Source organism: Syngnathus scovelli, chromosome 4 (genome assembly GCF_024217435.2).
Source record: "Syngnathus scovelli strain Florida chromosome 4, RoL_Ssco_1.2, whole genome shotgun sequence".
Classification (NCBI taxonomy): domain Eukaryota; kingdom Metazoa; phylum Chordata; class Actinopteri; order Syngnathiformes; family Syngnathidae; genus Syngnathus; species Syngnathus scovelli.
Genome location: NC_090850.1, coordinates 21,252,597 through 21,266,426, shown reverse-complemented (window position 1 = coordinate 21,266,426; position 13,830 = coordinate 21,252,597). Strand labels below are relative to the sequence as shown.

The window sequence follows — 13,830 nt, the reverse complement described above, 5'->3', positions numbered from 1 at the left end:
AAAATATCAATATGACATCAGGAGCCTTGGCCTGTGACGGAGGATTGGAATTCAATACTCCATTTGGCGACACACTCGACCACCCGCCTCGGATACGGAAAGCCACGACCTAACTGGGAGAGCTGTGAACTTTTTATTTTAATTTTTTATTTTTTTACTCTGCTGATAATTCGTAGTTGCTTAGAAACAGATTTTCAAAATTATACAGTACAGTCCACAACTTGTAGTGTAATAATTTGGTGACACCTCTACATTTGGGAAAAATATATCAAAAAAGAAAAAAAAGCATATATATAAAATATTTATATATATAATTTTTTCAAATTAATTAATTAATTTGTTTATTTATTTATTTATTTATTTTTTGGTAGAACACAGACGCAGCCTTACTTCCGACCATCAGCTACCCCGCCTTCGCCGTGGACGACGACGCACTCTACAGCCAGACACTGGATAAAATCGTCCGCAAGCTGCGAGGCAAATACGGTTTCAAGCGTTTCCTCCGCGACGGATACCGTACCTCCAACGAAGACAAGGAGCGCCGATACTACAAATCTGCTGAAATGAAGGTAGCGCGCTTGTTTTGTATGTCGTCGTTGAATTAGCATTGCGACACAAATTTTAATTATTGAGACCCTAATTTGAAACCTTACCCCTTGTTTGAAGGCCTCTTTCGAAACCCTACCTTAGGCTTCAAAACCAAATCATGGGTTGAAACAAGGTCGTCCCAAACCAAGACTTGATAAGTTGTCAGTGCAAAAAAAAAAAGACCACAACGGACGTCGGCCTCGAGCTTGGCCCTTCTATCTCCTCCCGTCACCTTCTCCTTCTTCATCTTTTCACGTCTCCCCTCGCAACCTCCTACGTCCTCCGCGGCAGCTTATCGCCACGCAAACACATTTAAACGACACACATGGCTGCACCTTCACGCCAGGAAGTCACATTAGACCAAGCGGCGAGTCGACGCTTTGAAGACATGAATGGAGCTCACCGTGTTATTGAACATTCTGTTTTCACATTTTCGCCTGTTGTACGAAGAATTTCGATGGAAAAAAAAAAAGTATTACATCGATATAAACTGTTAACCCTATAAAATAAAGTATGTTTTCTACCTTGATCCTTTTAGGGTAAATACTCATCTCATCCTAAGTTCAACTGTCAGCCGCTTGAAAGTGGCCCCTCTCACCTCGCTAAAATTGAAAAGCAATAAAACCTTACTCCCATCCTTTTTTTCTTTTCTTCTTTCTCTCCCCCGACAGCTCTTTGATGGGATCGAGTGCGAGTTTCCCATATTCTTCATCTTCATGATGATTGACGGTAAGCCTCCCTCACGTTGTCTCGCGGGGAACCCGGAGCTTCAGCCCAGCGACGCTCTTTTTTGTACGCCGGAATATCGTGAATTTAACAAGGTGTGAAATTTAGTGCGAGTGAAATAAAAAAAAAGTTTTGAAATGTCATTTAAAGAATCAGTATTCTCGACTCCACTGGCATTTCGTTTTAATCGCGCCGATAAACAATCTGATATTTAGACGCTGACGTATTATCTTGTCAGTGGGAAAAGCATAAAAATTTGAATATTTGTGTTGCAGGGGTGTTTCGAGGAAACCAGGCTCAGGTGAAAGAATACCAGGATCTGCTTCAGCCAATCATCTTTGAGTCTTTTGAAGGCAAGACAATGAATGGTGGGATCTTTTTGGCCGTTGTGATGACTCAGTGATTGTTTTTTTCACGCCAGGTCATGCTGTGGTGCCCAAGTACTACTACGTGCCGGCGGACTTTGTGGAAGCGGAGCAAAGCAAGCGCGGCAGCCAGAAGCGCTTCCCGAGCAACTCTGGGCGAGACGGGAAGCTCTTCCTTTGGGGACAAGCGCTCTACAACATAGCCAAGCTGCTTGGTGAGATACAGAAAAGTCTTAGCAGATATTGTCCAAGGTTTTTAATTTCTTTTTTTTTTTTGTCTGTGAAATTGCTGCGTATGGATCCCAGTTGATGAACTGATCAGCCCCAAGGACATCGACCCCATCCATCGCCATGTTCCTCGCCAAGACCAACGCAACGTCAGCATGCGCTACTCCAACCAGGTCAGCCTCAATGATCTCATAGTCAATGCTCGCAAGAAAAAAAAAAAATCACGAAAAAAAATAAAATGGAAAAGAAATCATCACTTTTTAAAATAATATTTTATAATAAAAATGTATTTTATAATGAGATAAAAAAACATAGAAAAAAATAGCATTTTACAAAAAATATTTAATAATAAAATAAAAGAAATAGATAAAAATGAAAAAATATTTGAATATTTTACTATATTATAACAGAAGACTTTTTGCAGTTTTTTATGTAGCCATTTCAAATATGTATAAAAATGTATTTTATAATAAGATAAAAAAACATGGAAAAAGCCATCGCATTTTTAAAATAATATTTTATAATAAAATAAAAGAAATAGAAAAAAAATATAAAAAATTAGAATATTTTACAATATTATAACAGAAGACTTTTTGCAGTTTTTTATGTAGCCATTTCAAATATGTATAAAAATGTATTTTATAATAAGATAAAAAAACATGGAAAAAGCCATCGCATTTTTAAAAAAATATTTTATAATAAAATAAAAGAAATAGAAAAAAAAAAAAAAAATTAGAATATTTTACAATATTATAACAGAGGACTTTTTGCAGTTTTTTATGTCGCCATTTCAAATATGCTGACACAGCAGATATATCCGTAAAGTACTACATAGGTAAGATTAGAAGGGATTGGAGGGTTGGCGCGTTATTCCAGTGGGCCAAACGGGCGAGTGCTCATGCAGTATTAAACGGATGGCGTTAAATTCCTCCACATGAGCAAGCAGCAACGCCGTCGCCCACACACACACACACACACATATACAGAACGGCTGCTCGATGAATTATCTGAGTGAGATAAATGGATCCGTCCCGGGCCGCTTAGTGAGAGAGGAAAATCGGGTCAAGCGAGATGCTGACGGCATCTGATTGGACGCCATTGAAGGCATGTAAATGTTGGGCAGAACAAGGGTGATGAATTCTTATTACATTATGCTTTTTTTTTTTTTTTTTTAAGAATGGCAAACACGGATTTTGAGTTTGATGTAAGGGGTCCCAGATGTGAACCTCAACAATTGACTCGCTAGCTAGCATGTTTTTTAAGGCCGCAACAATATTACCCGGTTGGTGTCACTATGTCTCGTTATATAACACGGCGGATGCATCAGCACGAAAGATGACCTGCGTGTGCGTCTGCGTGTGTGTGCGCGTGTGTACCCCAGTGTGCTGTGTTCCAGTCCATTTAGCTTGAGGGGCATCAATGCGTTTCATGGAGTGGCGCATAAAAAAGGCCGCTGTGAGGAAATGAAGCGATCACACGTGACGGAGTCGCCGTCTTCATTTGTACGCTCGCCGCCGCAGCGTGTCGTAAATAACACGTTGACAGCGTTGACACATCGCATCACGGAAATGGCGTACAAGCCGTTGAAAATAATCGCGCCGCAAAACTCCTCGCCACTGATGATTACCGATTCAATCTGACGGCCAATTTTATTTCGAGATGCCCGATTTTTCCGATTGTGGACTTCCTTGTATTATATCCCATAGCTCAAATTGATACCTGCTTTTTATTTCTCCCTCAGGAAAAAAAAACACTCTGCCTTTTCCACTTTTTATGTTATAGCCTTATTCTGTATTGTACTTGCGATTTTTTTGGCTGTTTTTTATTTCTTCAAAATTTATCACAGATGTCGGAAGATATTTAAACGAAAAAAAAAAGGGGAAAAACTGCAGCTCTACAGTCGGCATCTCGAAAGCTGATATTGTGAAGTTTAATGACAAAAATAAGAAATAGCTTTTTGATACTCTGAACTTTATCCACAAAAAAAGTCAGCCAATTAAGTAATTCTTCTAATTTAATTCTGCTAAATATCAGAATCCCAGCTATCAAATCATTGCCAGATCGTAGCAAAAAGTTGCGTTAGCATTTGTTAGAGCCATTCAAAACAGGAATAAAATATACATTATGTATCATGTCCCGCTTATTTCCGTATTCCAGTCACACGTTTTCAACAACGCCAGACGCATCTCGACATTTGGCATTCACCTGCTGCATTTGTTTCCTTCCAAATCGTGGATTTTCCAAATCTGATTGATTTTGGCCCATCTTGCTTCTTTTCCATCACGCACCTGAGACTACCCGCAACGTCGTCATGGTTACCGCCCTTCCACTGCAGCGATGCGGGGGCTCGAAAACGCCTCGGCAGGTAGAAAACATTTCAACCTGCTGCACTTGCATCACTGCCCTCCGGCGTGGAGGTGCATCACGGTCGACGATTATGGGATGGACAGTATATGGTAGCCTCGGTTAATCCAGCTGTCACACATGTACAGTGCGGGAAAATCGTAGTGCTTCAATTTAAATCGGTTTTCCATTGAAAATAATTTGAAAAGAAATTCTATTTGGTTTTACAATTGCAGTATTGAGCCGGGCTTCCAAGGTGAGACAATTATTGTGATTATTCAGAAAAAAAATTTTAAGGACCGATCAGGCCTAGTCATTTTGTCTCACCGCGGGATATTCTATGAATACATCTTCGAAAACATGGATCTTTTCCATGAATACATAGTGTGTGTTCTCACCATTAAAGCTTCTCAAGGGCGGGATAATATTCCTCCTCCGTCCGTCTTTTACCGACTCTACAACTACACAATCTCATCCTGCGACCCCTTGAACACATCCCCGCCGCGCCGCGCCGCTCCTCCACCTGCCGTCCCGCCATCCATGACTTATCATTTCTTTGACGTTAAACCTGCGACACGTTCAAATGCCCTCATCAAAAATACGAATCTCCCGGCACCGGCTCGCCGCCGGCGGGGGCATGAAAGGCAGGGGGATTATATTTCATTTCACACGGAGATGGCGAGAGGGGGTGGGGAAGAATGAGGCTGCCTTCTCTTGCTTTAACTTTTGTGTGAAAGTCTTTTTTTTTTTTTATTCCTTTGTGATTCCACGCTCGCATCGTGACCTTGAAACGGAGACGTGCTCAATGCAAACTTTTCCGTTCGAATCTTTCAATGATTGAAGATTTATGCCGATAGGTTAGGTTGTGTGCCTGGCTTTCGACTAACACCGCTCGACGGGAATCGTAACGAAAACTAGATTTGAGGTGAAAATAATTGAAACGCTAGCAGTGAGATGTCTGCTAGCACATTTATATGAGCTCTACGCTATGAAGTTGGCATTTCAAGCTAGGCTTTAAAGCCAAGGTTAGGCTTTGAAAATAGCTTCAAAACAAGGGTTCAAAGTTCAAAGCAAGATTTAGATGAGATTTTTTTGAGGCTGGCCGAACCCATTATTAGGTTTAGCGGGCTGGTACTTTTTCACGCAGGGTCAGGAAGCTTGAATAGTTGGAAAGTGAAATATTTACTCGACCTGACCGATGAAGCACTCTAGCTTTGTATGAACTTAATTAACTTTTTTGTCCCTTACAGGGCCCCATAGAGAATGATGTTGTGGTCCACGTGTCACTGATAGCTGAGAGCCAGAGGTAGATTTAAAATCTTAAGTGAGCATGTTGTGCAAAGATGATTCGATACATCCATTTTTTTTTTTTATTTTTTTTTTGCATTTGTGTGTAGACTGCAGGTGTTCCTGAACACATACGGTATTCAGACGCAGACACCACAGCAGGTGGAGCCTATCCAAATCTGGCCTCAGCAAGAACTGGTCAAGGTAATGTACACACACACACACACACACACACACACACACACACACACACACACACACTTATTCCTGAACGCAGCAGATTTGAGCGATTATGACCAAAACATTCGATTTCACAGAATCTTCGCATCAAACTTGTCAGACTAAGCACTAAGAATTTTTGCAAGGCTACTTTTTTTGTCCTGACTCGAACCCATAAAAACGTAACGACCTCCACTCGACAAGGTCAGATCTTGATCAAACGTCTTGTGTGTAATGACGTTTTTTTTCATTCTCATCTCAGCAAGTCAAGGCAAACATGTCTTTGGGACTTGAGTGGTAAACATTACGTGAGTGATTGCCTTCTGTTGTCAAGTGCTACTAGCAAGTTAGCGTCGCTAAGCTACTTCCCCTTTGCTTTGTGTTTACAGTAATTGGAGGAGTTCTAAAAAAAAAAATAGCATCCACACCGCTGCGGCGCTAATCAATGCCGCAATCAGTCAGATTGCATGTCAGCAGCCTTTCCTCATCTTGATTGTCACATTCATCAAAGAAACGCCGTCAGCTCCACGCCATTGATCCCCCTCCGCGCTGCCATACTTAACCACTATTGATCAGCATAATGGCCCCGACCGATCGTCGTCATTTCGATGTCATACTTTGATGCTCTACCTGGAAAAAATATCGTGTAGAATCGGAGCACATGTGAGCCTGGCAACACTCAAGTGCAGAAGCTGCCAACGCCATTTTGCCTACTGCCGATCAACCGCTCGTTCGAATCAAATCCAACGATCACTTCACAATTATTAAAATATTTGATGTCATGAAACCCCTATATAGTAATTATCTGCATGCATGCGTTCATGCAGTATATAGAAGACTACATTTGGATCCATACATCTTCTGCGGCGTATGATCAATAATCTCTCCTTATTGGGAGCCAAAGCGTTCAGAGATGATTCGGCAGAAAGTTAACGATCCGATGACGACGATGATGATGATGAAGAAAAGCATCACAGGCAAACTGGGCGTCTTTGCCACTTTGTCACATTTCCTCTGCATCCTTCAACACCTTTTGGTGTGAAGTTTTACTCCGCTTGTGCGTTGTTTACCCGCCCGAGGGTGGGGGGGAGCGGGAATCACGGAGCAAGCGGCGGGATTTAGTGCAGACTACAAATTAAAAGAGCACTTTGTAGAGTGGATAACTGTAAAGACACTTTTCGATTTTCTGCCTGCCGCTTAATGGACTTTTCCTGAGCTTCAGCCTGCCTCTTGTGTAATCCTTCTGAACGGATGAAAGCTTCGGTGGAGCATACCGTGAAACACAGAGGAACACACAGGAGAACATGTGGGGGAACGTACATGAGAACATCCAGTCAGACTTAATGAGGGTTATAGACATTGTGTTTGGATTTTCCGCTACACTCCTAACCTACCTTAGCTTACCAAGCTACCGACCTACCTCCAGGTTTTTCTCCTAACCAAGTGCACCGACCTTACCTAATCAATTGTAAGTTTGTGATCACGATTGGGTGCCAGTATATAGTATATATATTTCTACTTCGGACTCAACTCTTGTGATGTCATGCACTCACGTGAATTAAAATCAATGTAGACCAGCTGCCTCATTGGCATTCTCCACATGGGAGCCGAGTCAGGTTGTCCTCACCTCCTTGTGTGTGCGTGTGTGTGTTCAGATGCATTTGCAATTCTGCTTCATCCTCAATGAACAGCTGCCAAAAAAAAAATTCTAATGCACTGCCCTGCTCTTTACTTACTTGTGTGTTTTATTTTAATTGGAACAACCTTTTAGCCCGTGCGTTTTGCACAGGAGTTGCACCAGAGGAGCACAGCACCACCTATTGACTGACTTGGTGAACTGCAGGGGTCATTTCAATGTTGACGTGTGCGTCTTAAAAGGAGATATTAAGGCAACTTGAGTTTTTGGCATATTCTGGAGCGTTTCCAACAGGGTGTGCACACTTTTGCAACCACATTCTACTTGGTGTCCTTCAAGTGTAACATTCTAAATTGATCTGAAGGGCAAGAAAGCTGCTGGGTTGATGTATTCTGCTCACGTAGCAGGTGAGGATTTCACACCTCTGAGCTGAGCTGAAGGTGGTGGTGAGGAAGAGGCGGGAGGGGTCAGAATCAATGTCCAACTCGATTCTCTTTGCATCTTCCAACGTGACAGCCCATGATACAAAAGAGGCTTTTAGCAACAGAGCGGAAACACGGGTCATTGCTCATCTCGGCATCGTCTTTAAACGCTTCGGAGTCACGTTGAAGTAGAAGGCCACCACCTTGGTCTTCTTCTCTGCCCTTTTTGCAGAGGAGCCTTGTAATCGCCGATGCACTTAGTCGAGAGGTTACGCTTGTCGAAAATGTACGTCGACTGCAGGAGCTGGCCCAGAAGTCCAGAAAAACGAATTGGCACAATGCCTGCATCACTATTTCACGTATCAACATACTTCTTCTGCTCTTTAAGCTCCGCGGGGGTCCGCTAAGGACGCCGCTAATGGCGTGGCAGGGACCTTTTCATTAGCGCCACATCTCATAAGCATTCATGATAATGACAATAGCGGTGGGTGGCCGCGCCGCTTGCGAGAAGGTAATTTCCGCAGCAACGGGAATTTCTCGGCTGGGGACCGGATGACTTCTTCCGACCACCACTTGTGTTTATTCCAATGGGTTTTACGTGTCTTCCTGCAGGCGTACCGCTTCCTGGCTGTCAACGACAAGCTAGGCCTGAGCGGCCGTCCGGATCGACCCGTGGGCTGCATCGGGACCTCCAAGGTACATTCACACGCTCACTTGTATTCACTCAGCCGAGTCGGCGAGCGCTCGGAGGCTGCAGCTGGGTGAACCCATGCGGCCCGCAACATTATTAATTCATTTCACAATGTTAGTGTAGGTTGAATTAATTCGGTTTTAACAAATATGACAAAGTGTTCTTTTAAATTACAAACTCTCCCTTTAAGGTAGCTTTGAAAAAAAGGTATGGTTTTTAGGTAAATAATTACATATATGTGAAAAATTAAGTATAAAAATGTTGAAATATGACCAGAATAATTGTTATATTTATATTTTATAATAGAAAATTGAATAATTATTAAAAAAGGTATGGTTTAAGTATAAAAATGTTGAAATATGACCAGAATAATTTTCATATTTATATTTTATGATAGAAAATAGAATAATTATTAAAAAAGGTATGGTGTTTAGGTAAATAATTATATGTACAAAATTAAGTATAAAAATGTTGAAATATGACCAGAATAATTATTATATTTATATTTTATAATAGAAAATAGAATAATTATTATATTTATATTTTATAATAATTATTCAGGGTTAAAATCATGTTTTTTTTCCAAATATTTTTTTTTATACATTTTTGGAAAATATAAATCAAATGGATTAAGGTTTTAGGTAAATATATATGTGAAAAATTAAGTATAAAAAATGTTGAAATATGACCAGAATAATTATTATATTTTATAATAGAAAATAGAATAATTATTATATTTATATTTTATAATAATTATTCAGGGATAAAATCAGGTTTTTTCCAACTAATTTTCTTTTATACATTTTTGGAAAATATAAGTCAAATGGATTTTGTTGTCATATTGTTATGAAAAAAGATTCAATAGTACTTAAGAGTACTCACATTTTTCTGAACAGATAATACACAAAATTATCGCACGTCTGCCTCCGAAAATGAACCGCGATTCGTCCGCCGTCCTGCTTATGAATCTCGACTCCCCCTCACGACTCAGCGCAAAAAACAATATTATAATGTCACATTTATGGAGGGAGGGCGGACGACTCCCTGCCAGAGGGCATTAACATCATCATTTTGTGTCAGTGTGCCTGCGTGTTGTGTTCGTTGTGTGTGTGTGTGGGTGTGAATATGTTATCCCACGGGTTGGCTCCATCGTAAGATTGATGACGGATTTTACACGCCGTCCACACGAATATATATGCGATTCCATGCAAGTATCCGTCTTATTCTGTGCGTTGCAGATTTATCGCATCCTGGGCAAGACGGTGGTGTGCTACCCCATCGTCTTTGATCTGAGCGACTTTTACCTTTCCCAGGATGTCATGCTCCTGATTGATGACATTAAGGTATGCACGCTGATGTAATCCGACAAACTTTTCATGCTTGGCCTTCTCCCCGGCTCTCAGAGAAGGTCAAAATGGTAAAAATGTGAAAGGTTTATAGCGGGCTAACTGCTCCTAAACCTTTATTTAAAGGACAGGCTTGCCGTAAAACGGTTACGATCACATCAAGAATAACGGCGCACATCAAATTGTCAGCTAAACTGATGACAGACATCATTTTTCTGATTAACAGCTAGCTAATAGCAGAAATATTATCACAGCCTGGATGTCATTTATTGGATCATTATTCCAAATCTTCTTACTTAGACCCTTGATATTTAAAAAAAAAAAATCATCGTTGAGAAAAATAGAATCGTAATCTTCCCAACATTTTTATGTATATTTGAGAAATAAATTGTATTGGTTTTAGAATAAATATAAATAAAATATAATTTAAAAAAAAAGTCATTTTTCCCACATTTTTACATATATTTTTGAGAAATAAATTGTATTGGTTTTAGAATACATTTTTCCAGGACAATGTTTGAAATATCATGACAATAATTTAGGTCTTTGTTGGACTCAACAGTTTTGTTTACTCCACCACGATGAGAAAATATTCTTCCAAATGTTATTGTCGTGTTGCAGAATGCCCTTCAGTTCATCAAGCAGTGTTGGAAGATGCAAGGACGACCTCTTTTCTTGGTGCTCATCCACGAGGACAACATCAAGTAAATATATCATCCATAATCTTTTACCGTATTCCTTGCAAGAAAATGACATCTAATTGCTAACTTCAAGGAATTTGACTTTTTTTCATGCAACAATGCAAAGACGGTTTATTGTAATCTCTTTAGGGGAAGTCGCTTCAACCCGGTTCTGGACATGCTGGCGTCCTTCAAGAAGGGCCACGTCGGAGGGGTCAAAGTTCATGTGGACAGACTTCAGGTTTGTGCGTCGTCTCAAGCTCCAGATGAGGATGATAGCAAAGGAAGAGGATGAAGTTGATGATATTGAGATGATGCATGTGTCACCCAGACGCTGATCTCCGGCGCCGTGGTGGAGCAACTGGACTTCCTGCGCGTCAACGAGGCCGAGTAAGAACCAATACTCGCATCGTATGCTAGCTGGCCACTTTATTAGGTACACCTTAGTTACACGTTTGTGATTAACCCCTCAAAAAAAAAAAAGGATCCCAGAGTTCAAGAGCTTCGAGGAGCTCGAACTTCCCAAACACTCCAAAGTCAAGCGACAGACGAGCACGCCCAACGCTTCCGACTTGGAGCAGCAGCCCGAGATCAGCGTGGACGAGTGGCTGAACAAGCCCACCGACGAGATCCTCCAGAAATTCCATGTGAGTCCAGAATCCCCCCGTGGTTTGTTGTAATGGATAGCATGTAATCGTACCTAATGAAGTGTCCTTGAAAGTGGAAGGGAGCGAAAAGTTGAGAGCGACTCGTTCGCCGTCGTGCATGAGAATGCCTTGTTTATCTTCTCCCCATTTCATGCATATTCCTCATTTAATTCCCATGGAAATGAGGCGATACGCGCTATTATCCATTATCGTCATGCGAGACGCCTCATTTCAATTTCATGGCAGCTTTTCACGAGTTGGTAAAAATCTGCTTTTGTATTCTTGTACACACAATATGGATTAACTGTATTTTGCCATCGTCCAGGATTGCGATTGTTTGGCCAGCCAGGCTCAACTCGCCGGAATCCTGCTAAGGAGGGAAGGATCGCAGTTTCTCACCAAGGACGGTAAGATAGCTTCAGAGAAATGGAATTTATTTGCGGAGGCATTTATTTTTCTCTTCACTGGTTTGTGTTTAACTCGCAGAGAACCTGATGGAAGAGCTGGAGAGGATCTACCGACAAGCCGGCACCCGGAAACTTTGGTCTGATGTTGACACGCATGCACGCGAGCGCACAAACACACTTTCACACACCGGCGTACGCACAAACGCAGATTTAACGGGTTGTTTTGTTTAACGGCGCGCAGGCAGGCGGTGCGCGATGCCGCCGCCATCACCAAGAAGTTGGCCAGCTCTATCGCGCCTCACATTACCTCCATACTCGTGAAGGGCAAGCAGGTAACAGGTTCCGCCAGAAAATGCGGAGTCTGCATGTTAGCCGTTAGCGGCTTGCTTACCGCCGGGCTAACAAGCTAGGTTCAAAACTGCCCGTGTCCATGAATTGGCAATGTTGCGAAAGTAGAGTCATGCCTATGTGAGTTTGGCTGAACGCACTTGCTAGCTAGCTAGCTAGCTAGCTTGGTTTCACCTCATTACCCAAGCCGTGGCACCATTTGACGCTAAACGACGGGGATTTGGACTTTAGAAGGAGAAGACTTTCGGAACAAGTACCGGGGAACCTCTAAAGTCTTCCTGTTTGTTTGTTTTTTCCAAATTATTTCTAGCAATGTTATGAACAGAATCAGTGAGCAGTTCTACCCAATCTCTGACTTATGTCATACGAGGAATTAATGGCCTGTATCAGAGGTTCTAGTATCTCATACCCCCGCAGAACTCACAGAGTGACATGGTCACCTCTCCTCAAGGACCCTGCTGAGAATCTAGAACTGGTCCACCGTCCCTCCTGAATTTGGGATTTGATCCGAGTTTACGTTTACAAATTGTCATATTGTGAATTTCACTTACGTTCTTCCTTAGAGGTTCCACTGTACATCATCTTCAATTCCAAACCATACTGACCTTACTCACTGTAGACCAAAACCAAATAGAAGTGTGCAAATGTGTGTCCACGCTCGCTGGTGTAGCATTGTGCGTGCGTATGTGTGTGTCGTCGTCCGACTGACAACGACAACTTTACACCATCGACTGTTTTGTATTAATTGGCTGAGGGCATATTTGCACACACAGCAGCGAGATGTGATTATGCCAAAGAGAAAAGGGCAGGAGAAAGCCTCCAGGCTGTTTTTTTTTTTTACCCCTCCCTCCCGAGCCCTGCTTGGAAATGGTATCAGCGCTCCGGGTTCAATTTACTTTCTCATTTCCCTAACATTGGCCAGCAAGTGAAGCTTGAAATAGGTTGGCCAACAAAGTGTCGGCGGATTGACACCACATCATGCCTCATAAAACGCCACGGCTCTGTTGCTTCTTATTCATCTGAGCGCTTTTCGTGTTCCCGTGCTGAATAGCGACACACAAACACACACTCGGCATTCATCCTAGCTTATTATTGAAATGATTTAATTTTTTCTGTGACGATGGCTTCTGCTCCGCGGTTGCCAGTGGCAACGTGCTTTTCACCCTCGGAGGCAGGCAAGAGGAGGAACTCTGAAGACCAATTTAAGAAATATAATGAGTGAACATTAAAATACGGATTATTAAAAAAAAAAATCTGCTTTACATGAATAATTAGAAAATGCCGGTTGACTGTTAGTCATTCATTACGTTTTCAGCCAGGCATTTGTCTCTTAGTTGATTTTTTCAGGAGGTAAATAAGGACTAAATTTTGAAATTTGTTGCCACAGGGACGAACGTTAAAAAGGTCCTACTGATAGTAATTTTTATTCAAGTAGTATTTTAGTTTAAGCACAGGGGTTTGTCATTATACTGCCCCTGCTGTTCTGGAGTGTCATGTTAGCTAACATAGATGTATATTTTCCATGGCAAATTGTTCGCGCCTAGCTTGTAAAATCCTCTAATGCAAGATCGGGAGCTGCGTTGTTTGTCTGACGTCCAATGTCTTTTCGCCCACTAGGTCCGTTGTCCGTCTTGCCGCCAGTCTGTTAACTAAGCTGGTGGACAGCCTTGCTCCCAGTATTACTAGTGTTTTAGTGCATGGTAAGCAGGTAAGTGGACACGTGGGCACCAGGGAGATCCTGGGGGGGGGCAAATATTTTGGGATTTTTATGACTAAAAGTCAAATAAATTTAATCCCCCTAAAAAAAACTTCTTGAGACCTGTGATATATTTAGGGCTGTATTCTGTCTTCCAGTTTTCTACATTTATTTTTTATTATTTTTACATTGTTGTTTCAT

At 41.6% G+C, this 13,830-nt stretch overlaps 1 protein-coding gene across 3 annotated transcripts in view; it reads left to right on the top strand.

The window, feature by feature from the left end:
• phkb (phosphorylase kinase, beta) overlaps window positions 1-13,830 on the top strand; it is a 30,313-nt gene that overhangs the window by 12,888 nt on the left and 3,595 nt on the right. For 2 of the 3 annotated variants that reach the window (XM_049717051.1, XM_049717050.1), the window contains 16 exons: window positions 372-569; window positions 1,260-1,317; window positions 1,590-1,667; window positions 1,736-1,894; window positions 1,986-2,080; window positions 5,501-5,556; window positions 5,648-5,741; window positions 8,427-8,510; window positions 9,744-9,848; window positions 10,473-10,555; window positions 10,682-10,772; window positions 10,863-10,921; window positions 11,016-11,178; window positions 11,504-11,585; window positions 11,665-11,722; window positions 11,827-11,917. In XM_049717051.1, the coding sequence (XP_049573008.1) occupies window positions 372-569; window positions 1,260-1,317; window positions 1,590-1,667; window positions 1,736-1,894; window positions 1,986-2,080; window positions 5,501-5,556; window positions 5,648-5,741; window positions 8,427-8,510; window positions 9,744-9,848; window positions 10,473-10,555; window positions 10,682-10,772; window positions 10,863-10,921; window positions 11,016-11,178; window positions 11,504-11,585; window positions 11,665-11,722; window positions 11,827-11,917 (1,554 nt within the window). Of the gene's footprint in view, window positions 1-371; window positions 570-1,259; window positions 1,318-1,589; window positions 1,668-1,735; window positions 1,895-1,985; window positions 2,081-5,500; window positions 5,557-5,647; window positions 5,742-8,426; window positions 8,511-9,743; window positions 9,849-10,472; window positions 10,556-10,681; window positions 10,773-10,862; window positions 10,922-11,015; window positions 11,179-11,503; window positions 11,586-11,664; window positions 11,723-11,826; window positions 11,918-13,550; window positions 13,642-13,830 lie in introns of all 3 variants that reach the window. The other variant, XM_049717049.1, reaches the window with a different exon arrangement.